The sequence below is a fragment of the Gobio gobio genome, assembly GCF_949357685.1.
Source record: "Gobio gobio genome assembly, chromosome: 25".
NCBI classification, from domain to species: Eukaryota; Metazoa; Chordata; class Actinopteri; order Cypriniformes; family Gobionidae; genus Gobio; species Gobio gobio.
In genome coordinates this window covers 249,632-275,095 of record NC_137121.1, presented here as the reverse complement: position 1 = coordinate 275,095, position 25,464 = coordinate 249,632, and the positions used below count along the sequence as shown (strand labels likewise).

Sequence of the window (25,464 nt, the reverse complement as noted above, 5' to 3'; positions counted from 1 at the left end):
TATCACTATAGATCCATATCACTATAGCCCCATATCACTATAGATCCATATCACTATAGACCCATATCACTATAGACCCATATCACTATAGCCCCATATCACTATAGACCCATATCACTATAGACCCATATCACTATAGACCCATATCACTATAGACCCATATCACTATAGATCCATATCACTATAGACCCATATCACTATAGACCCATATCACTATAGACCCATATCACTCTAGACCCTTTTCACTATAGCCCCATATCACTCTATAGATCCATATCACTATAGATCCATATCACTATGGCCCCAAATCACTCTAGACCCATATCACTCTAGACCCATATCACTCTAGACCCATATCACTCTAGCCCCATATCACTCTAGACCCTTATCACTCTAGACCCATATCACTCTAGACCCTTATCACTCTAGACCCATATCACTCTAGACCCTTTTGACTCTAGACCCATATCACTATAGACCCATATCACGCTAGACCCATATCACTCTAGACCCTTATCACTCTAGACCCTTATCACTCTAGACCCTTATCACTCTAGACCCATAGACCCATATCACTCTAGACCCATATCACTCTAGACCCATATCACTCTAGACCCTTATCACTCTAGACCCATATCACTCTAGACCCATATCACTCTAGACCCATATCACTCTAGACCCTTATCACTCTAGACCCTTATCACTCTAGACCCTTATCACTCTAGACCCTTATCACTCTAGACCCTTATCACTCTAGACCCTTATCACTCTAGACCCTTATCACTCTAGACCCATATCACTCTAGACCCATATCACTATAGACCCATATCACTATAGATCCATATCACTATAGATCCATATCACTATAGCCCCATATCACTATAGACCCATATCACTATAGATCCATATCACTATAGATCCATATCACTATAGCCCCATATCACTATAGATCCATATCACTATAGCCCCATATCACTATAGACCCATATCACTATAGATCCATATCACTCTAGCCCCATATCACTATAGATCCATATCACTATAGCTCCATATCACTCTAGCCCCATATCACCTAACTCAACTGGGCTAAACATCATCTAAACCTGACTCAACCAGACCAAACATCATCTGAACCTGACTCAACCGGACCAAACATCACCTGAAGCGGACTCAACTGGGCTAAACATCACTCTAGACCCATATCACTTTAGCCCCATATCACTCTAGACCCTTATTACTCTAGACCCTTATCACTCTAGACCCTTATCACTCTAGACCCATATCACTCTAGACCCTTTTGACTCTAGACCCATATCACTATAGATCCATATCACTATAGCCCCATATCACTATAGACCCATATCACTATAGATCCATATCACTATAGCCCCATATCACTATAGATCCATATCACTATAGATCCATATCACTATAGACCCATATCACTATAGCCCCATATCACTATAGCCCCATATCACTATAGCCCCATATCACTATAGACCCATATCACTATTGCCCCATATCACTACAGCCCCATATCACTACAGCCCCATATCACTACAGCCTCATATCACTATAGACCCATATCACTATAGCCCCATATCACTATAGCCCCATATCACTACAGCCCCATATCACTATAGCCCCATATCACTATAGATCCATATCACTATAGCCCCATATCACTATAGCCCCATATCACTATAGCCCCATATCACTATAGACCCATATCACTATAGACCCATATCACTATAGCCCCATATCACTATAGCCCCATATCACTATAGCCCCATATCACTACAGCCCCATATCACTATAGATCCATATCACTATAGATCCATATCACTATAGCCCCATATCACTATAGCCCCATATCACTATAGACCCATATCACTATAGCCCCATATCACTACAGCCCCATATCACTATAGACCCATATCACTATAGACCCATATCACTATAGCCCCATATCACTATAGCCCCATATCACTATAGACCCATATCACTATAGCCCCATATCACTATAGCCCCATATCACTATAGACCCATATCACTATAGACCCATATCACTATAGACCCATATCACTATAGACCCATATCACTATAGCCCCATATCACTATAGACCCATATCACTATAGATCCATATCACTATAGCCCCATATCACTATAGATCCATATCACTATAGATCCATATCACTATAGATCCATATCACTATAGATCCATATCACTATAGATCCATATCACTATAGCCCCATATCACTATAGACCCATATCACTATAGACCCATATCACTATAGATCCATATCACTATAGCCCCATATCACTATAGACCCATATCACTATAGATCCATATCACTATAGCCCCATATCACTATAGATCTATATCACTATAGATCCATATCACTATAGACCCATATCACTATAGCCCCATATCACTATAGCCCCATATCACTATAGCCCCATATCACTATAGCCCCATATCACTATAGACCCATATCACTATAGACCCATATCACTATAGCCCCATATCACTATAGCCCCATATCACTCTAGATCCATATCACTATAGATCCATATCACTATAGACCGATATCACTATAGATCCATATCACTATAGATCCATATCACTATAGCCCCATATCACTATAGATCCATATCACTATAGACCCATATCACTATAGACCCATATCACTATAGCCCCATATCACTATAGATCCATATCACTATAGACCCATATCACTATAGATCCATATCACTATAGCCCCATATCACTATAGCCCCATATCACTATAGATCCATATCACTATAGATCCATATCACTATAGATCCATATCACTATAGATCCATATCACTATAGATCCATATCACTATAGATCCATATCACTATAGCCCCATATCACTATAGATCCATATCACTATAGACCCATATCACTATAGACCCATATCACTATAGCCCCATATCACTATAGACCCATATCACTATAGACCCATATCACTATAGACCCATATCACTATAGACCCATATCACTATAGATCCATATCACTATAGACCCATATCACTATAGACCCATATCACTATAGACCCATATCACTCTAGACCCTTTTCACTATAGCCCCATATCACTCTATAGATCCATATCACTATAGATCCATATCACTATGGCCCCAAATCACTCTAGACCCATATCACTCTAGACCCATATCACTCTAGACCCATATCACTCTAGCCCCATATCACTCTAGACCCTTATCACTCTAGACCCATATCACTCTAGACCCTTATCACTCTAGACCCATATCACTCTAGACCCTTTTGACTCTAGACCCATATCACTATAGACCCATATCACGCTAGACCCATATCACTCTAGACCCTTATCACTCTAGACCCTTATCACTCTAGACCCTTATCACTCTAGACCCATAGACCCATATCACTCTAGACCCATATCACTCTAGACCCATATCACTCTAGACCCTTATCACTCTAGACCCATATCACTCTAGACCCATATCACTCTAGACCCATATCACTCTAGACCCTTATCACTCTAGACCCTTATCACTCTAGACCCTTATCACTCTAGACCCTTATCACTCTAGACCCTTATCACTCTAGACCCATATCACTCTAGACCCATATCACTATAGACCCATATCACTATAGATCCATATCACTATAGATCCATATCACTATAGCCCCATATCACTATAGACCCATATCACTATAGATCCATATCACTATAGATCCATATCACTATAGCCCCATATCACTATAGATCCATATCACTATAGCCCCATATCACTATAGACCCATATCACTATAGATCCATATCACTCTAGCCCCATATCACTATAGATCCATATCACTATAGCTCCATATCACTCTAGCCCCATATCACCTAACTCAACTGGGCTAAACATCATCTAAACCTGACTCAACCAGACCAAACATCATCTGAACCTGACTCAACCGGACCAAACATCACCTGAAGCGGACTCAACTGGGCTAAACATCACTCTAGACCCATATCACTTTAGCCCCATATCACTCTAGACCCTTATTACTCTAGACCCTTATCACTCTAGACCCTTATCACTCTAGACCCATATCACTCTAGACCCTTTTGACTCTAGACCCATATCACTATAGATCCATATCACTATAGCCCCATATCACTATAGACCCATATCACTATAGATCCATATCACTATAGCCCCATATCACTATAGATCCATATCACTATAGATCCATATCACTATAGACCCATATCACTATAGCCCCATATCACTATAGCCCCATATCACTATAGCCCCATATCACTATAGCCCCATATCACTATGGACCCATATCACTATGGACCCATATCACTATAGCCCCATATCACTATAGACCCATATCACTATAGACCCATATCACTATAGACCCATATCACTATAGACCCATATCACTATAGCCCCATATCACTATAGCCCCATATCCCTATAGACCCATATCACTATAGCCCCATATCACTATAGATCCATATCACTATAGATCCATATCACTATAGATCCATATCACTATAGCCCCATATCACTATAGCCCCATATCACTCTAGATCCATATCACTATAGATCCATATCACTATAGATCCATATCACTATAGATCCATATCACTATAGCCCCATATCACTATAGATCCATATCACTATAGACCCATATCACTATAGACCCATATCACTATAGCCCCATATCACTATAGATCCATATCACTATAGACCCATATCACTATAGATCCATATCACTATAGCCCCATATCACTATAGCCCCATATCACTATAGATCCATATCACTATAGATCCATATCACTATAGATCCATATCACTATAGATCCATATCACTATAGATCCATATCACTATAGCCCCATATCACTATAGATCCATATCACTATAGACCCATATCACTATAGACCCATATCACTATAGCCCCATATCACTATAGACCCATATCACTATAGACCCATATCACTATAGACCCATATCACTATAGACCCATATCACTATAGACCCATATCACTATAGATCCATATCACTATAGACCCATATCACTATAGACCCATATCACTATAGACCCATATCACTCTAGACCCATATCACTATAGACCCATATCACTATAGACCCATATCACTATAGCCCCATATCACTCTATAGATCCATATCACTATAGATCCATATCACTATAGACCCATATCACTATAGCCCCAAATCACTCTAGACCCATATCACTCTAGACCCATATCACTCTAGCCCCATATCACTCTAGACCCTTATCACTCTAGACCCATATCACTCTAGACCCTTATCACTCTAGACCCATATCACTATAGACCCTTTTGACTCTAGACCCATATCACTATAGACCCATATCACGCTAGACCCATATCACTCTAGACCCTTATCACTCTAGACCCTTATCACTCTAGACCCTTATCACTCTAGACCCATATCACTCTAGACCCATATCACTCTAGACCCATATCACTCTAGACCCATATCACTCTAGACCCTTATCACTCTAGACCCTTATCACTCTAGACCCTTATCACTCTAGACCCATATCACTATAGACCCATATCACTATAGACCCATATCACTTTAGATCCATATCACTATAGATCCATATCACTATAGCCCCATATCACTATAGACCCATATCACTATAGATCCATATCACTATAGATCCATATCACTATAGCCCCATATCACTATAGATCCATATCACTATAGCCCCATATCACTATAGATCCATATCACTCTAGCCCCATATCACTATAGATCCATATCACTATAGCTCCATATCACTCTAGCCCCATATCACCTAACTCAACTGGGCTAAACATCATCTAAACCTGACTCAACCAGACCAAACATCATCTGAACCTGACTCAACCGGACCAAACATCATCTGAACCTGACTCAACTGGACCAAACATCATCTGAACCTGACTCAACTGGACCAAACATCATCTAAACCTGACTCAACTGGGCTAAACATCATCTAAACCTGACTCAACTGGGCTAAACATCATCTGAACCGGACTGAACTGGACCAAACATCATCTGAACCGGACTGAACTGGATCATCTGAACTGGACCAAACATCATCTGAACCTGACTCAACTGGACCAAACATCATCTGAACCGGACTCAACTGGACCAAACATCATCTGAACCTGACTCAACTGGACCAAACATCATCTAAACCTGACTCAACTGGGCTAAACATCATCTAAACCAGACTCAACTGGACCAAACATCATCTGAACCGGACTCAACTGGACCAAACATCATCTGAACTGGACTGAACTGGATCATCTGAACTGGACCAAACATCATCTAAACCCGCTCAACCAGACCAAACACCATCTGAACCTGACTCAACCGGACCAAACATCATCTGAACCTGACTCAACCAGACCAAACATCACCTGAAGCGGACTCAACTGGGCTAAACATCATCTAAACCTGACTCAACTGGACCAAACTTCATCTAAACCAGACTCAACTGGACCAAACATCATCTGAACCAGACTGAACTGGATCATCTGAACCGGACTGAACTGGAGCTCAGTCTGCAGTGTCAGTCTGAACAACAGATATAATACAGATGAACAATTGATAAAGCTTTGGTTGCTGAATATTCGATCCCTTTCCCCAAAAGCGCTTATTGTTAATGATATGATCACAGATAATAATCTAGATGTGCTGTGTTTGACAGAAACCTGGCTAAAACCTGACGACTACATTACCTTAAATGAGTCCACCCCCCAAGATTATTGTTATAAACATGAGCCGCGTCTGAAAGGTAAAGGGGGAGGGGTTGCTGTAATTTATAATAATATCTTCAGTATTAATTCAATTCAAATCAAATTTATTTGTATAGCGCTTTTCACAATACACATTGTTTCAAAGCAGCTTTACAGAAAGTGCATTTCATAAATGTACATTGAAAAATGTTAGAAAGAGAATGTTAAAGGCCTTCAGGCCTTCCGGCATGCACGCACTATCAAACCCTTGCAACTGATCCAGAATGCAGCGGCGAGGGTGATCTTTAACGAGCCGAAGAGAGCGCACGTCATGCCTCTCTTCATCAGTCTGCACTGGCTACCAATAGCCGCTCGCATCAAATTCAAGGCACTGGTACTCGCCTTCAAAGCAACCACTGGCTCTGCACCAATTTACCTTAACTCGCTTGTTCAGACATACACACCCTCCAGGAGTTTGCGTTCTACCAGTGAACGACGCCTTGTGGTGCCATACCAGAGAGGCATGAAATCACTGTCACGGACCTTTTCCTGGACTGCCCCCACCTGGTGGAATGACCTGCCTATCTCAATTCGAGCAGCCGAGTCTGTAGCCATTTTCAAAAAACATCTAAAGACGCATCTCTTCCAGCAGCACCTGACCAATCAAGAATAGCACTTAACATTCTATTCATTTTTCTGTCTGTCTAATTTATTTTAAAAAAAATAAATTAAAAAAAATCCTGTGTGTTCTGTGTTAGATTAACTGAGACTTGTTACAGCACTTGCATACTGTAGCCTCTGACTGTTGTAGTTGCTTCTATTGCTCTCATTTGTAAGTCGCTTTGGATAAAAGCGTCTGCTAAATGACTAAATGTAAATGTAAATGTTAAAGGAAAAATGTTAGAATAAGTTAATCAATCATGTATTAATTTAGGCCATAACAACGCTGGCGTTGAGTCGTCTCTTCACAGGCGTCGAGTCGTCTCATCACAGGCGTCGAGTCGTCTCTTCACAGGCGTGGAGTCGTCTCATCACAGGCGTCGAGTCGTCTCTTCACAGGCGTCGAGTAGTCTCTTCACAGGCGTCGAGTCGTCTCATCACAGGCGTGGAGTCGTCTCATCACAGGCGTGGAGTCGTCTCATCACAGGTGTCGAGTCGTCTCATCACAGGCGTCGAGTCGTCTCATCACAGGCGTCGAGTCGTCTCTTCACAGGCGTCGAGTCGTCTCTTCACAGGCGTCGAGTAGTCTCTTCACAGGCGTCGAGTCGTCTCATCACAGGCGTCGAGTCGTCTCTTCACAGGCGTCGAGTCGTCTCTTCACAGGCGTCGAGTCGTCTCTTCACAGGCGTCGAGTCGTCTCTTCACAGGCGTCGAGTCGTCTCTTCACAGGCGTCGAGTCGTCTCTTCACAGGCGTCGAGTCGTCTCTTCACAGGCGTCGAGTCATCTCTTCACAGGCGTCGAGTCGTCTCTTCACAGGCGTCGAGGTGTCTCTTCACAGGCGTCGAGTCGTCTCATCACAGGCGTCGAGTCGTCTCATCACAGGCGTCGAGTCGTCTCTTCACAGGCGTCGAGTCATCTCTTCACAGGCGTCGAGTCGTCTCTTCACAGGCGTCGAGGTGTCTCTTCACAGGCGTCGAGTCGTCTCATCACAGGCGTCGAGTCGTCTCTTCACAGGCGTCGAGTCGTCTCTTCACAGGCGTCGAGTCGTCTCTTCACAGGCGTCGAGTCGTCTCTTCACAGGCGTCGAGTCGTCTCTTCACAGGCGTCGAGTCGTCTCTTCACAGGCGTCGAGTCGTCTCTTCACAGGCGTCGAGTCGTCTCTTAATAATTAATAAATAATTAGCATAACTGCTGTTCAGAATATTAATGCTTTTGATCCGATTTAACTGTAGTATAAAAGGTAATTATAATGTGAATGCTTGGCTAAAGAGATGTGTTTTTAATCTATTTTTAAACTAGGACAGCGAGTCTGAACCTCGAACAATATCAGGAAGACTATTCCAGAGTTTAGGAGCTAAATGTGAAAATGCCCTCCCTCCTTTAGTGGACTTAGATATCCTAGGAATGACCAGAAGCCTTGAGTTTAGTGATCTTAAAGAGCGCGATGGATTGTAGGGCGATAGAAGATCCGTTAAATACACTGGAGCTAAACCATTTAGGGCTTTATAGGTCAGTAGCAATACTTTGTAATTGATACGGAACTTAATAGGTAACCAGTGTAGAGATGATAAAATTGGTGTTATATGATCATATTTTCTTGACCTAGTAAGAACTCTAGCAGCTGCGTTTTGGACTAACTGTAGCTTGTTTATTGATGATGCAGGACAACCAGCTAATAAAGCATTACAGTAATCTAGTCTCGAGGTCATGAATGCATGAACTAAGTTTTCTGCATCTGAAATAGATAGCATGTTACGTATCTTAGCAATGCTTCTAAGGTGGAAAAATGCCGTTCTTGTAACATATGAAATATGATTTTCGAAAGACAAGTTCCGGTCTAATATAACACCCAGGTCTTTTACTGTAGTGGATAAATTGACAGGACATCCTTTCAAGTTAAAGTTGTATTGTGAGAGGTTTTGTGGGCAGTTTTTTGGACCAATAAGTAATAGCTCCGTTTTATCTGAATTTAATAGCAGAAAATTACACGTCATCCAGTATTTAATATCTTCAACACACGCTGTCAGTTTAGATAATTTAGCGTTTTCATCTGGTCGTGATGAAATATATAATTGAGTGTCATCAGCATAACAGTGGAAATTTATTCCATGTTTTCTTATAATATTACCAAGTGGCAGCATATATATTGAGAATAGCAGAGGGCCTAACACGGATCCTTGCGGCACCCCATAGTCTACTGACGTTATCTTTGATTTTTCCCCATTTAGACAGACAAAATGGTAGTGGTCTGATAAGTACGATCTAAACCAGTTTAATGCTTGTCCCTGAACACCAGTGTAATTTTGAAGTCGATCTAAGAGTATTTTATGATCTATAGTATCGAACACAGCACTAAGATCAAGTAAAACTAGTATTGAGATACAGCCTTGGTCAGACGCTAGAAGTAAATCATTTGTGATTTTAACAATCGCGGTTTCCTCCTCCTTGAACTGCCACCTTAACGTGGTGGAGGGGTTTGAGTACCCGAATGAACCTAGGAGCTATGTTGTCCGGGGCTATATGCCCCTAGTAGGGTCTCCCAAGGCAAACAGGTCCCTAGGTGACGGGTCAGACTAAGAGCAGTTTTTCAAAAAAAACCTTATGATGACCAAAAAAAAGAGGACCGTGACGTCGCCCGGTACGGCGCAGCCGGGGCCCCACCCTGGAGCCAGGCCTGGGGTTGGGGCTCGTATGCGAGCGCCTGGTGGCCGGGCCTTCCCCCACGGGGTCCGGCCGGGCTCAGCCCAAAGGAGCGACGTGGGGACACCTTCCCGTGGGCCCACCACCCACAGGAGGGACCGTAAGGGGCCGGTGCAGAGAAGATCGGGCAGCAGTCGAAGGCAGGAGCCTAGACAACCCGATCCCTGGACACGGAAACTGGCTCTTGGGACATGGAATGTCACCTCACTGGCGGGGAAGGAGCCTGAGATTGTGCGTGAGGTTGAGAGGTTCCGACTAGAGATAGTCGGGCTCACCTCTAGGCACGGCTTGGGCTCTGGAACCACACTCCTCGAGAGAGGATGGACTCTTCACCACTCCGGAGTTGCCCATGGTGAGAGGCGTCGGGCTGGTGTGGGCTTGCTTATAGCCCCCCAGCTCTGCCGCCATGTGTTGGAGTTCACCCCGGTGAACGAGAGGGTCGTTTCCCTGCGGCTTCGGCTCGGGGATAGGTCTCTCACTGTTGTGTGTGCCTACGGGCCAAACAGCAGTGCAGAGTACCCGGCCTTCTTGGTGTCCCTGGGAGGGGTGCTGGAAAGTGCTCCGACTGGGGACTCCGTCGTTCTACTGGGGGACTTCAACGCCCACGTGGGCAATGACAGTGACACCTGGAGGGGCGTGATTGGGAGGAACGGCCCCCCTGATCTGAACCCGAGTGGTGTTCAGTTATTGGACTTCTGTACTAGTTACCGTTTGTCCATAACGAACACCATGTTCAGGCATAAGAGTGTCCATCAGTGCACATGGCACCAGGACACTCTAGGTTGTAGGTCAATGATCGACTTTGTGGTCGTTTCATCTGACCTGTGGCCGTATGTCTTGGACACTCGGGTGAAGAGAGGGGCGGAGCTGTCAACTGATCACCACGTGGTGGTGAGTTGGATCCGATGGCGGGGGAGGAAGCTGGACAGACCCGGCAGACCCAAGCGTACTGTAAGGGTCTCCTGGGAACGTTTGGCCGAGTCTCCTGTCAGAGAGATCTTCAACTCCTACCTCCGGCAGAACTTCGACCAGATCCCGAGGGAGGCTGGAGATATTGAGTCCGAATGGACCATGTTCTCCACCTCCATTGTCACTGCGGCCGCTCGGAGCTGTGGCCGTAAGGTCTCCGGTGCATGTCGAGGCGGCAATCCCCGAACCCGGTGGTGGACACCGGAAGCAAGGGATGCCGTCAAGCTGAAGAAGGAGTCCTATCGGGCCTGGTTGGCTTGTGGGACTCCTGAGGCAGCTGACATGTACCGGCAGGCTAAGCGGACTGCAGCCCGGGTGGTTGTGGAGCCAAAAAATCGGGCCTGGGAGGAGTTCGGTGAGGCCATGGAAAAGGACTATCGGCTGGCCTCGAAGAGATTCTGGCAAACCGTCCGGCGCCTCAGGAGGGGGAAGCAGTGCCCTACCAACGCTGTTTACAGTGGCGATGGGCGGCTGTTGACCTCAACTGGGGAGGTCGTCGGACGGTGGAAGGAATACTTCGAGGATCTCCTCAATCCCGCCATCACGCCTTCCATTGAGGAAGCAGAGGCTGGGGGCTCAGAGGAGGACTCGTCCATCACCCAAGCTGAAGTCACCGAGGTGGTCAAGAAACTCCTCGGTGGCAAGGCACCGGGGGTGGATGAGATCCGCCCTGAGTACCTCAAGTCTCTGGATGTTGTGGGGCTGTCTTGGCTGACACGCCTCTGCAGCATCGCGTGGCGGTCGGGGACAGTGCCTCTGGGATGGCAGACCGGGGTGGTGGTCCCTCTTTTTAAGAAGGGGGACCGGAGGGTGTGCTCCAACTACAGGGGGATCACACTTCTCAGCCTCCCCGGGAAAGTCTATGCCAGGGTACTGGAGAGGAGAATACGGCTGGTTTTCGTCCCGGTCGTGGAACACTGGACCAGCTCTATACCCTCTACAGGGTGCTGGAGGGTTCATGGGAGTTTGCCCAACCAGTCCACATTTGTTTTGTGGATTTGGAGAAGGCATTCGACTGTGTCCCTCGCGGCATCCTGTGGAGGGTGCTCGGGGAGTATGGGGTCCGGGGTCCTTTGCTAAGGGCTGTCCGGTCCCTGTACGACCAAAGCAGGAGTTTGGTCCGCATTGCCGGCAGTAAGTCAGACTTGTACAGTAGCCAGGGCTAGAGATAATACAGATTTCTTTCTTACATCTAAGAGCGTAACATTTAGCACTAGTACTTCAAACGAATTAAACCTGTGACCTGTTTTCTGGGTAACATTAAGAATATCTCTATAGATTGTTGCATTACTCAGAAGTCTAGTTTCAAATATAATTCCTTCGAAGTTTTGGTGCTTTATGTAACGTTATGTAGTGTACATGATAAAACCCCATTTAACATTTGTGCTAGCTACTGTATACAGGCCACCAGGGCATAATACAGAATTTGATAGAAAATCAGCAAATTCTTTGATAGAGTTAGTACTGGCTGTAGATAAAGTACTAATTGTTGGTGATTTTAATATCCATGTAGACAACGAAAAAGATGCATTAGGATTAGCATTTAAAGACATTCTAAACTCTATTGGAGTTAGGCAACCCACTCATCGCCATGATCATACTTTAGACCTAATATTGTCACATGGAATAAATGTTGATACCGTTGAAATTCTGCAGCAGAGCGATGACATCTCAGATCATTACCTAGTATCATGTATACTTAATTTAGCTAAGGTTGCAAAGCCATCCCCTTGCTTCAAAAATGGCAGGACAATCACTGCCGCTACTAAAGATTGCTTTTTAAATAATCTTCCTCATCAGTATCATCTGCTCAGCATCCCAGATAGTATAGAAGAACTCGATGTTGCAACAAAAACTATTGACTCTCTCTTTTCCAGTACTTTAGACACAGTTGCTCCCCTGCGCTTAAAGAAGATTAAAGAAAATAGTCCAACGCCGTGGTACAACAAGCACACACACACACACACACACACACACTCAGGCCCTTAAAACAGCAGCCAGAAAAATGGAGCGCAGCTGGAAGAAAACAAAACTAGAGGTCTTTCGTAATTTGTGGAAAGAGCACATGATCACATACAGAAAGGCCGTAAGAACTGCTAGATCTGCTTATTTCTCAACTCTCTTGGAAGAAAACAAACACAACCCTAGGTATTTATTCCATACAGTGGCTAAATTAACCAAAAAGAAAGCTTCAACTTCTGATGTTTGTAAACAGCACAGCAGTAATGACTTTATGAACTTCTTCACATGTAAGATTGATAATATTAGGAAGAAAATTTTAACCATGCAGCGTCGACAACAGTATCACATCAGACAGAGCATTGTAGCGTCACTGAGGAAAAATTACACTCATTCACTGCTATAGGAGAAGACACACACACACACACACACACACACACACTCATTCACTGCTATAGGAGAAGACACACACACACACACTCATTCACTGCTATAGGAGAAGACACACACACACACACACACACACACTCATTCACTGCTATAGGAGAACACACACACACACACTCATTCACTGCTATAGGAGAAGACACACACACACACACACACACACACACACACACTCATTCACTGCTATAGGAGAAGACACACACACACACACACACACACACTCATTCACTGCTATAGGAGAAGAAGAATTGGCTAAACTCGTTAAATCATCAAAATCAACAACATGTATGCTTGACCCTATACCGACTAGGCTATTAAAAGAGATGCTACCAGAGGTCATATATCCTCTTCTTAATATCATTAATTCATCTTTGTCATTAGGATATGTACCGAAAACTTTTAAGTTGGCTATTATTAAACCACTTATTAAAAAAACGCAACTTGATCCTACAGAATTAGTCAATTATAGACCAATCTCAAATCTACCCTTTCTGTCAAAAATACTTGAAAAGGCAGTGTCTTCACAATTATGCTCCTTTTTTTAGAAAGAAATGGTATCTGTGAGGATTTCCAGTCAGGATTTAGACCGTATCATAGCACTGAGACTGCTCTCATCAGAGTTACACATGATTTACTCTTATCATCCGATCGTGGCTGTATCTCTCTATTAGTGTTACTCCATCTTAGCGCTGCATTCGATACTATCGACCACAACATTCTTTTGAATAGACTCGAAAATGATGTAGGTATTAGTGGAATTGCTTTATCATGGTTTAAATCACACCTATGTGACCATTATCAGTTTGTAGCAGTAAATGAAGAGATGTCACAGCGAGCACAAGTTCAGTATGGAGTACCACAGGGCTCAGTGCTAGGACCGCTGCTCTTCACCCTGTACATGCTACCACTGGGAGATATCATTAGGAAGCATGGCGTTAGTTTTCATTGTTATGCTGACGATACTCAGCTCTAGATTTCTTCACGCCCTGAAGAAACGTACCAATTCACAAGAATAACGGAATGCAGAGCTGATATAAAACATTGGATGACCAGTAATTTCCTGCAACTCAATTCAGAAAAAAATTAATTCTTAATTATTGGACAAAAAAGCTCCACAAGTAGTAACCTAGAATACTGTCTAACACTTGATGGCTGTTCTGTCAAGTCCTCGTCGTCAGTGAGGAACCTGGGTGTGCTCTTTGATACCAATCTCTCGTTTGAAAGCCACGTTTCTAGCATCTGTAAAACTGCTTTCTACCATCTTAAAAATATCTCTAAATTACGGCACATGCTCTCAATGCAAAATGCTGAACAGTTAGTTCATGCGTTCATGACCTCAAGGCTAGATTATTGTAATGCTCTACTGGGTGGTTGCCCTGCTCGCTTAATAAATAAACTCCAGCTGGTCCAAAACGCAGCAGCTCGAGTTCTTACTAGAACCAGGAAGTGTGACCATATTAGCCCAGTTCTGTCAACACTGCTCTGGCTGCCTATTAAACATCACATACATTTTAAAATCTTGCTTATTACTTACAAAGCACTAAACGGTTTATCTCCAGTACTTGAGCTCTTAACACATTATCCTCCATCACATCTACTGCGCTCTCTAAACTCTGGCCAGTTGATAATACAGAGAATATCCAAATCAACTGCAGGCGGTCGATCCTCTTCCTATTTAGCTCCTAAACTCTGGAACAGTCTTCCTAACATTGTACGGGAAGCAGACACACACTGTTAGTTTAAATCTAGACTAAAAACACATCTCTTTACTGTGGCATACACATAAAACACTTTCTCAATGAAATGATTGTTAGGCCAGTCCTTCCAGAAAAATGCAGCTTTTTTTTGTGATTGTTGCGGGCAAAAATCCTTGATTATGCGGCACGTTTTCTTAAAAAATGCGATGAAAAATGCGGGATATTTATGCAATTTTATGCGATAAAATTGCGGGAACTTGCAAAAACTGCGGTTTGATGAGAAAGAGAAAAAAAGCACTACATCACAGAAAGTGCTGGAATATTTAAGTTCTCATCTTGTTTTATTGAAGACCTTAATAATGGCTCAAATTTACAAAACATTTAGTCAATCAAGTTCTGTAGCTTTACAAAAGGAATAGGCTACAACTTCTGAAAAAATTAATAAATAACTTCCTGTTTTACAGATGTCGCTATACAAAACAGACATTTGAGTGCTTCCAATGCACAAAGTGCAATCTCTTAAAGGGTTAGTTCACCTAAAAATGAAAATTCTGTCATTAATGACTTCCCTTTATGTTGTTGGACACAAATTAAGATATTTTAGTTGAATTCCGATGGCTCAGAAAGGCCTCCATTGGCACAATGTACACTCTCAAGACCCATAAAAGATAGCCTACTTAAGACGTCGTTACAAAGTCCATCTCATTACAGTGGTTCTACAATAACTTTATGAAGCGACGATAATAGTTATTGTGTGCAAAAAAAACTAAATAACGACTTATATAGTGATGACTGATTTCAAAACACAGCATAATGATGCTATGAATCATAGAGTCGATTCATGACTCGGATCGCGTGTCAAACTGCTGAAATACTTGACTTTGGCGATCCAACCCGCTGAATCGACTCATTGATTCATAACGCTTCAAACCGCTGAATCAACTCATTGATTACTAACGCTTCAAACCGCTGAATCGACTCATTGATTCATAACGCTTCAAAGCTGTGTTTTGAAATCAGTCAGCACACAGGGAAACTGCTTTGCTCTTTTGCTGTTATTTTTGTTGGCCAATGGGAGTTTGTGCTTCATCATGGTTTCACCGGTATCTATGGTTTCTCCACGGGGTTTGAAGCTTTTCGATGACGTTCGCGTCGGGTAATCACTTCACTTCAAAACGTTCCCATGGCAATAGGCGGAAATGGCGGCTCTTGTGTGAAGTAAACGAAAATTTTTCAACTTTCTGCTAATATATATGACTTTTTTTGCAACGAAAATGCGGGGATTATGAAATCATGATAGCCCCGCATATTTTGCACGCGGAAATAGGCAATTTATGCGGCGAAAGTGCGGCGTATTTGAAAAAATGCGGCCCCCGCATGAATATGCGGACTTTGGCTGATTATGCGTTAAATCACGCGATCGCATAATCGCGTTTTTCTGGAGGGACTGTTAGGCTGCATTAACTAGGTCAGCCGGAACCGGGAACACTTCCCATAACACCTGATATACTCGTGACATCATCAGAAGAATGGCATCTACGCTAATGATAGTCTCTCTGTTAATCCCGAGGTTTACTGCAGTCAGCTGGATCCAGATCAGATGGTGGACCTGCGCCCAGAGAAGACCAACTCATGACCAACTCATGACCAACACCGGACCCCGAAGTGTATGAGAGACCGTGATCAGACTCCCCCTGAAACTGCCTCATCGTCACGGCATCCTCAATAAACCCGTCTCCGGCGAGATGACTCCAATTGTTCGAATATTACAATTTCATAATACTTAAATTGATATGTCATCCTCAATAAACCCGTCTCCGGCGTGTTGCCTCTGATCCTTCGAATATTTCGATCTATTATGACCTCTGACCTGTAAAGTTGCCAGAATAATAATCATACGCTGTTTGTTAATTGGCCAGAGGAGAACTGCCCCCCCGACTGAGCCTGGTTTCTCCAAGGTTTATTTTCCTCCATTCTGCTCCTGATGGGGTTTGGTTTCCTCTGGCTTGGCTTGCTCAGTTGGGGACACTACATGTTCAACTAAATATCAAAATAAATCTAATTATTAAACTAAATTAACCATATAAACTAAATTACTGATCTAATTACTGATGTAAAGCCCACACTGTCACTGTATGATAATTGAAATGAACTGATGACATCAGCGTTTTCTCCAGAATGGCTATACAGCTGAATAAAATTATGCTGCATTATTTTCCTGTTTAACACTGTGAAGTTGCTTTGAAACAATCTACATTGTTAAAAGCGCTATATAAATAAAGTTGACTTGACTTGACTTGACATGAAGTGGAGTGAAGCGGAATCTGCAGGGCTAGTGATCTTCATCTCAGCTGGAGCTCATTCCAGACTCGTCTTCAATAGATCAAACTCATAACTACACATGATCCTATTGAAGCGAGTCTTCAGCTGATGATGATGATGATGTATTTCAGCATCATCTCGTCCTTCATCATCCGCATGACATCTGAAACACACACCAGAAGAAGAAGGGATCCAATAATTTACAGTTTTATTAAATCTGTGGATGAAAAACAAGGGACGTTGGGAAGAACAGTCAGCGAGGCTGAGCGAGACACATCAGGGGCTTTCGGTGCAAAAATTCATCATCATAATCACTATTATTGCAAAAACGTCCAATAGAGTTCATGAGTCACATGATCCTCACAGAGTCCGTCGTGAAGCAAGTGACAACCGATAAAAACTAACAAAACATCTGGAAAGAGACGAAACACAATCACCGTATTACGACGAAACTCTGTCACTGTCACAACACCAGAGAACTGCTTCTCTTTAAATTCATTTAAATATTTTAAAAATATTTCACCATCTACTTTTATTGCGAAAATAGGCAACTGGACTAACTGTGATGATGATGATCAGCGTGAGGCCACGGGAACAGCGTGTCTCCATGACGACCGTCGCCGTGATGCTCATCTCCATGAAGACCGTCACCGTGATGCTCGTCTCCGTGACGACCGTCGCCGTGATGCTCGTCTCCGTGACGACCGTCGCCGTGATGCTCGTCTCCGTGACGACCGCCGCCGTGATGCTCGTCTCCGTGACGACCGCCGCTGTGATGCTCGTCTCCTAACAGCGATGTGTGTTTATCTTGCGGTCAAGCAGTTGTGAGTTTTTGGACAGTTTGCTGGATCTCTGTACATCGGTAAGTTTCCCTGAACAAAACGTACACACACACGAGTGCGTCCTCATTAACCCTAACGCCCGTCCGGCCGGAGGAAGAGCAGACAGTTGTCAGCGCTGGAGGATCAGGAATGTTGTCGTTGGATCTGAGGGATTGAACGCTCTGGATAAAACATAAAACCAGACGAGGAGCTCGACGGCGTGAACGCAGAAATGTCCGTCCATCTGTTCGATCTCTGGCGTCTCTCCACAAACCAAAGCGGCTCTTTCAGCATTCATGTTTTCCAGAGGCAGTGTGTGTGTGTGTGTGTGTGTGTGTGTGTGTGTGTGTGTGTGTGTGTGTGAGGTAAAAGGCTCCGTTGAAGAACCTGGTTGGACGGTAGGGCGAAAGGAGGCGGGGCTTCATGCAGAGTTTCTCAGGTGGGCTTCCTGAACATCAGAATCATCAACTAGCAGTTTGTGTTGCTCACACACACTCACACACACTCTTACTGTGGGTGTCAGTGACTCGTTATATTACAGACCGACTGCTCACATATATTAATCTCTGTGTGAATTAAATTCCTCTGTATAAATGATTGTTTTTCTAGGACATTCACAAGAGTTTTGAACCCTTACCAAAACCCCCGTCCCGTTTCTTAAAGTTAAACATCTTAAAATATCATGAAAATATCATAAATGTCATAAAAGTTTTATGATCTCACTTTCTGTGTTCAGCCTGTAAAATTCTGTTGAATGAGGTTGAGGAAGACGGTGAGCGAAGCTTCAGGTATAAAGACAGGCTTGTTTCTTCCGTGTGTGTGTGTGTGTGTGTTGAAGCCCACCCTCGTCTCCCTGAAGCCCCTCATCTCTGGCTCTTCCTCTCTAATGACGCTGGGCTGCAGTTCAGGACGGGCCACAGGGGGCGTCAGTGAGTCTGAGGGACAAAAGTGCTACGAGTTCAGCCAGGGGTGGGTGAGGCATTCTGAAGCGGAGGCTCGTTTCTCTGGCACCATCTCCAGCATGGGCAACAGGAAGTGTGTGAAGTGACCGGCATCCTCGGCCGACCAGCCGTATTTTTCCACCAGCACGTCAAACAGAGACCAGGGCTTGAGTTTCGTGATGTGCCGCAGTTCACCTGCAGAGAGAAGGGATGATTACTACAGATGACTGTAAGAGACGCCCTCATTATTACTGTAAGAGATGCCCTTATTATTACTGTAAGACACGCCCTCATTACTGTAAGAGACGCCCTCATTACTGTAAGACACGCCCTCATTACTGGACACGCCCTCATTACTGTAAGTGACACCCTCATTACTGTAAGACACGCCCTCAATACTACTGCAAGACACGCCCATTATTACGGCAAGACACGCCCCCATTACTACTGTAAGACACACCCTCATTACTACTGTAAGCCACGCCCATTATTACTGTCAGACATGCCCTCATTACTACTGTAAGACCCGCCCTCATTACTACTGTAAGACAGGCCCATTATTACTGTAAGACATGCCCTCATTACTACTGCAAGACACACCCATTATTACTGTAAGACATGCCCTCATTACTACTGTAAGACACGCCCTCATTACTACTGGAAGACATGCCCTCATTACTACTGTAAGACATGCCCTCATTACTACTGTAAGACACGCCCTCATTACTACTGTAAGACAGGCCCATTATTACTGTAAGACACGCCCCCATTACTACTGCAAGACACACCCATTATTACTGGAAGACATGCCCTCATTACTACTGTAAGACATGCCCTCATTACTACTGTAAGACCCGCCCTCATTACTACTGTAAGACAGGCCTATTATTACTGTAAGACATGCCCTCATTACTACTGTAAGACACGCCCTCATTATTACTGTAAGATATGCCCTCATTACTACTGTAAGACAGGCCTATTATTACTGTAAGACATGCCCTCATTACTACTGTAAGACAGGCCTATTATTACTGTAAGACATGCCCTCATTACTACTGTAAGACAGGCCCATTATTACTGTAAGACATGCCCATTATTACTGTAAGACCCGCCCTCATTACTACGGTAAGACAGGCCCATTATTACTGTAAGACACGCCCATTATTACAGTAAGACCCGCCTTCATTACTACTGTAAGACAGGCCTATTATTACTGTAAGACAGGCCCATTATTACTGTAAGACATGCCCATTATTACTGTAAGACAGGCCCATTATTACTGTAAGACCCACCCTCATTACTACGGTAAGACATGCCCATTATTACTGTAAGACACGCCCCCATTACTACTGTAAGACAGGCCCATTATTACTGTAAGATAAGCCCCCATTACTACTGTAAGACAGGCCCATTATTACTGTAAGACACGCCCATTATTACAGTAAGACCCGCCTTCATTACTACTGTAAGACAGGCCTATTATTACTGTAAGACAGGCCCATTATTACTGTAAGACAGGCCCATTATTACTGTAAGACAGGCCCATTATTACTGTAAGACATGCCCATTATTACTGTAAGACAGGCCCATTATTACTGTAAGACCCACCCTCATTACTACGGTAAGACATGCCCATTATTACTGTAAGACACGCCCCCATTACTACTGTAAGACAGGCCCATTATTACTGTAAGATAAGCCCCCATTACTACTGTAAGACAGGCCCATTATTACTGTAAGATAAGCCCCCATTACTACTGTAAGACAGGCCCATTATTACTGTAAGACACGCCCATTATTACAGTAAGACCCGCCTTCATTACTACTGTAAGACAGGCCTATTATTACTGTAAGACAGGCCCATTATTACTGTAAGACAGGCCCATTATTACTGTAAGACCCACCCTCATTACTACGGTAAGACATGCCCATTATTACTGTAAGACACGCCCCCATTACTACTGTAAGACAGGCCCATTATTACTGTAAGATAAGCCCCCATTACTACTGTAAGACAGGCCCATTATTACTGTAAGACATGCCCATTATTACTGTAAGACAGGCCCATTATTAATGTAAGACATGCCCTCATTACTACTGTAAGACAGGCCCATTATTACTGTAAGACACGCCCCCATTACTACTGTAAGACATGCCCATTATTACTGTAAGACCCGCCCTCATTACTAATGGAAGACACGCCCATTATTACTGTAAGACACGCCCTCATTACTACTGTAAGACAGGCCCATTATTACTTTAAGACACGCCCCCATTACTACTGTAAGACATGCCCTCATTACTACTGTAAGACCCGCCCTCATTACTACTGTAAGACAGGCCTATTATTACTGTAAGACATGCCCTCATTACTACTGTAAGACACGCCCTCATTATTACTGTAAGATATGCCCTCATTACTACTGTAAGACAGGCCTATTATTACTGTAAGACATGCCCTCATTACTACTGTAAGACAGGCCTATTATTACTGTAAGACACGCCCCCATTACTACTGTAAGACACACCCTCATTACTACTGTAAGCCACGCCCATTATTACTGTCAGACATGCCCTCATTACTACTGTAAGACCCGCCCTCATTACTACTGTAAGACAGGCCCATTATTACTGTAAGACATGCCCTCATTACTACTGCAAGACACACCCATTATTACTGTAAGACATGCCCTCATTACTACTGTAAGACACGCCCTCATTACTACTGTAAGACAGGCCCATTATTACTGTAAGACACGCCCCCATTACTACTGCAAGACACACCCATTATTACTGGAAGACATGCCCTCATTACTACTGTAAGACATGCCCTCATTACTACTGTAAGACCCGCCCTCATTACTACTGTAAGACAGGCCTATTATTACTGTAAGACATGCCCTCATTACTACTGTAAGACACGCCCTCATTATTACTGTAAGATATGCCCTCATTACTACTGTAAGACAGGCCTATTATTACTGTAAGACATGCCCTCATTACTACTGTAAGACAGGCCTATTATTACTGTAAGACATGCCCTCATTACTACTGTAAGACAGGCCCATTATTACTGTAAGACATGCCCATTATTACTGTAAGACAGGCCCATTATTAATGTAAGACATGCCCTCATTACTACTGTAAGACAGGCCCATTATTACTGTAAGACACGCCCCCATTACTACTGTAAGACATGCCCATTATTACTGTAAGACCCGCCCTCATTACTAATGGAAGACACGCCCATTATTACTGTAAGACCCGCCTTCATTACTACTGGAAGACAGGCCCATTATTATTGTAAGACACGCCCTCATTATTACTGTAAGACAGGCCCATTATTACTGTAAGACATGCCCATTATTACTGTAAGACAGGCCCATTATTACTGTAAGACCCACCCTCATTACTACGGTAAGACATGCCCATTATTACTGTAAGACACGCCCCCATTACTACTGTAAGACAGGCCCATTATTACTGTAAGATAAGCCCCCATTACTACTGTAAGACAGGCCCATTATTACTGTAAGACATGCCCATTATTACTGTAAGACAGGCCCATTATTAATGTAAGACATGCCCTCATTACTACTGTAAGACAGGCCCATTATTACTGTAAGACACGCCCCCATTACTACTGTAAGACATGCCCATTATTACTGTAAGACCCGCCCTCATTACTAATGGAAGACACGCCCATTATTACTGTAAGACCCGCCTTCATTACTACTGGAAGACAGGCCCATTATTATTGTAAGACACGCCCTCATTACTACTGTAAGACAGGCCCATTATTACTGTAAGACATGCCCTCATTACTACTGTAAGACACGCCCTCATTATTACTGTAAGACACGCCCCCATTACTACTGTAAGACATGCCCATTATTACTGTAAGACAGGCCCATTATTACTGTAAGACATGCCCATTATTACTGTAAGACATGCCCTCATTACTACTGTAAGACAGGCCCATTATTACTGTAAGACATGCCCTCATTACTACTGTAAGACACGCCCTCATTACTACTGTAAGACAGGCCCATTATTACTGTAAGACATGCCCATTATTACTGTAAGACAGGCCCATTATTAATGTAAGACATGCCCTCATTACTACTGTAAGACAGGCCCATTATTACTGTAAGACACGCCCCCATTACTACTGGAAGACAGGCCCATTATTATTGTAAGACACGCCCTCATTACTACTGTAAGACAGGCCCATTATTACTTTAAGACACGCCCCCATTACTACTGTAAGACACGCCCATTATTACTGTAAGACACGCCCCCATTACTACTGTAAGACATGCCCATTATTACTGTAAGACCCGCCCACATTACTACTGTAAGACATGCCCATTATTACTGTAAGACATGCCCTCATTACTACTGGAAGACACGCCCATTATTACTGTAAGACCCGCCCTCATTACTACTGTAAGACCCGCCCTCATTACTACTGCAAGACACACCCTCATTACTACTGTAAGACACGCCCTCATTACTACTGCAAGACACACCCATTATTACTGTAAGACCCGCCCTCATTACTACTGTAAGACCCGCCCTCATTACTACTGTAAGACCCGCCCTCATTACTACTGTAAGACCCGCCCTCATTACTACTGTAAGACCCGCCCTCATTACTACTGTAAGACCCGCCCTCATTACTACTGTAAGACCCGCCCTCATTAGGAAAGCTTTAGAGAAACTCAGATCTGCTGTGAATGGGACGGTCCTGAAGGAGGAGGTCAGGCTGCAGAGTAACGGTTACCTTTCTTTGAGAAGAACTCACGGCTGTATTTTCCTGCTGCGATGATCTTGCGGGGGAGTTTTCCCAGTAACTCCATAATCAGAGCGATGTGGTCTGACCACCGAACACACACACAAACACACACAACATCAGTTATTCATGCAGCGGTGCAGGAGGACGGACGGCGCGTCTGCCATCACACACACTGAGCTCTGATGAAGCGGCCGGGTTCTGAAAGAGGAACTTCTTGGTGAAGAAAAACTTCATAAACTAACCTCCAAAAACATGATCTAAAGATGGGAATGCATTTGATGACCCTTTAAACTCCAGCCCTATAGCGGCAGTGTGTGTGTGTGTGTGTGGCGGACGCGCATCCGTCGCTCCCTCTGAGTCTAACACTACCTCTCCGGTTGAAGAACTCCCGGGAATATTTTCCAGAAAGAGCAAAGTGTCGAGGGATGCAGCCAAGAAGCTCTATGATGTGAGCTATATGATCTACAGGAGAAAGAAAGAGGAAGAGGAGGGAGGCGTGGCGGGAAAATACAGAAGAAGAGATCAGAGGGAGAAAGCGGAAGGGAGTTTAGTATCAGCCAGAAAAACTGCAAACATCTGAAGGCTAACGCTTACACAGGGTTACTCCTGAGCCACAGTCAGAGACAGAAGAATATCAGAGTTCAGAGAGAGCTGTTCAGAATGCACACGCGTCACATGACCTCATCGGCTGCATGCTGGAGTCACTGGTGTAATATCTGATTGTGATGGGTCACTGGTGTAATGTCTGATTGTGAAGGGTCACTGGTGTAGTGTCTGATTGTGATCGGTCACTGGTGTAGTGTCTGATTGTGATGGGTCACTGGTGTAATGTCTGATTGTGATGGGTTACTGGTGTAGTGTCTGATTGTGATGGGTCACTGGTGTAGTGTCTGATTGTGATGGGTCACTGGTGTAGTGTCTGATTGTGATGGGTCACTGGTGTAGTGTCTGATTGTGATCAGTCACTGGTGTAATGTCTGATTGTGATGGGTCACTGGTGTAATGTCTGATTGTGATGGGTCACTGGTGTAATATCTGATTGTGATTGGTCACTGGTGTAGTGTCTGATTGTGATGGGTCACTGGTGTAATGTCTGATTGTGATGGGTCACTGGTGTAATGTCTGATTGTGATGGGTCACTGGTGTAATGTCTGATTGTGATGGGTCACTGGTGTAATGTCTGATTGTGATGGGTCACTGGTGTAATGTCTGATTGTGATGGGTCACTGGTGTAGTGTCTGATTGTGATGGATCACTGGTGTAGTGTCTGAATGTGATGGGTCACTGGTGTAATGTCTGATTGTGATCAGTTACCGGTCTAATGTCTGATTGTGATGGGTCACTGGTGTAATGTCTG

The 25,464-nt window shown here is 43.8% G+C and overlaps 2 protein-coding genes across 5 annotated transcripts in view; one reads left to right on the top strand and one right to left on the bottom strand.

The window, feature by feature from the left end:
• The window catches only part of LOC307121775 (uncharacterized protein), a gene marked incomplete at its 5' end in the record, with an annotated part of 194,234 nt that extends 186,555 nt beyond the window's left edge, over nucleotides 1–7,679 (top strand). Inside the window, one exon of the mRNA XM_079809532.1 lies at nucleotides 7,031–7,679. The remainder of the gene's footprint in view (nucleotides 1–7,030) is intronic.
• Nucleotides 7,680–17,739: 10,060 nt separating this feature from the next.
• The window catches only part of srpk2 (SRSF protein kinase 2), a 59,061-nt gene continuing 51,336 nt past the window's right edge, over nucleotides 17,740–25,464 (bottom strand). For 3 of the 4 annotated variants that reach the window (XM_079810095.1, XM_079810098.1, XM_079810097.1), the window contains 2 exons: nucleotides 24,096–24,188; nucleotides 17,740–19,504 (listed from right to left, as the gene is read on the bottom strand). In XM_079810095.1, the coding sequence (XP_079666221.1) occupies nucleotides 19,320–19,504; nucleotides 24,096–24,188 (278 nt within the window). In that variant the 3' untranslated portion in view covers nucleotides 17,740–19,319. Of the gene's footprint in view, nucleotides 19,505–24,095; nucleotides 24,189–24,476; nucleotides 24,570–25,464 lie in introns of all 4 variants that reach the window. The other variant, XM_079810096.1, reaches the window with a different exon arrangement.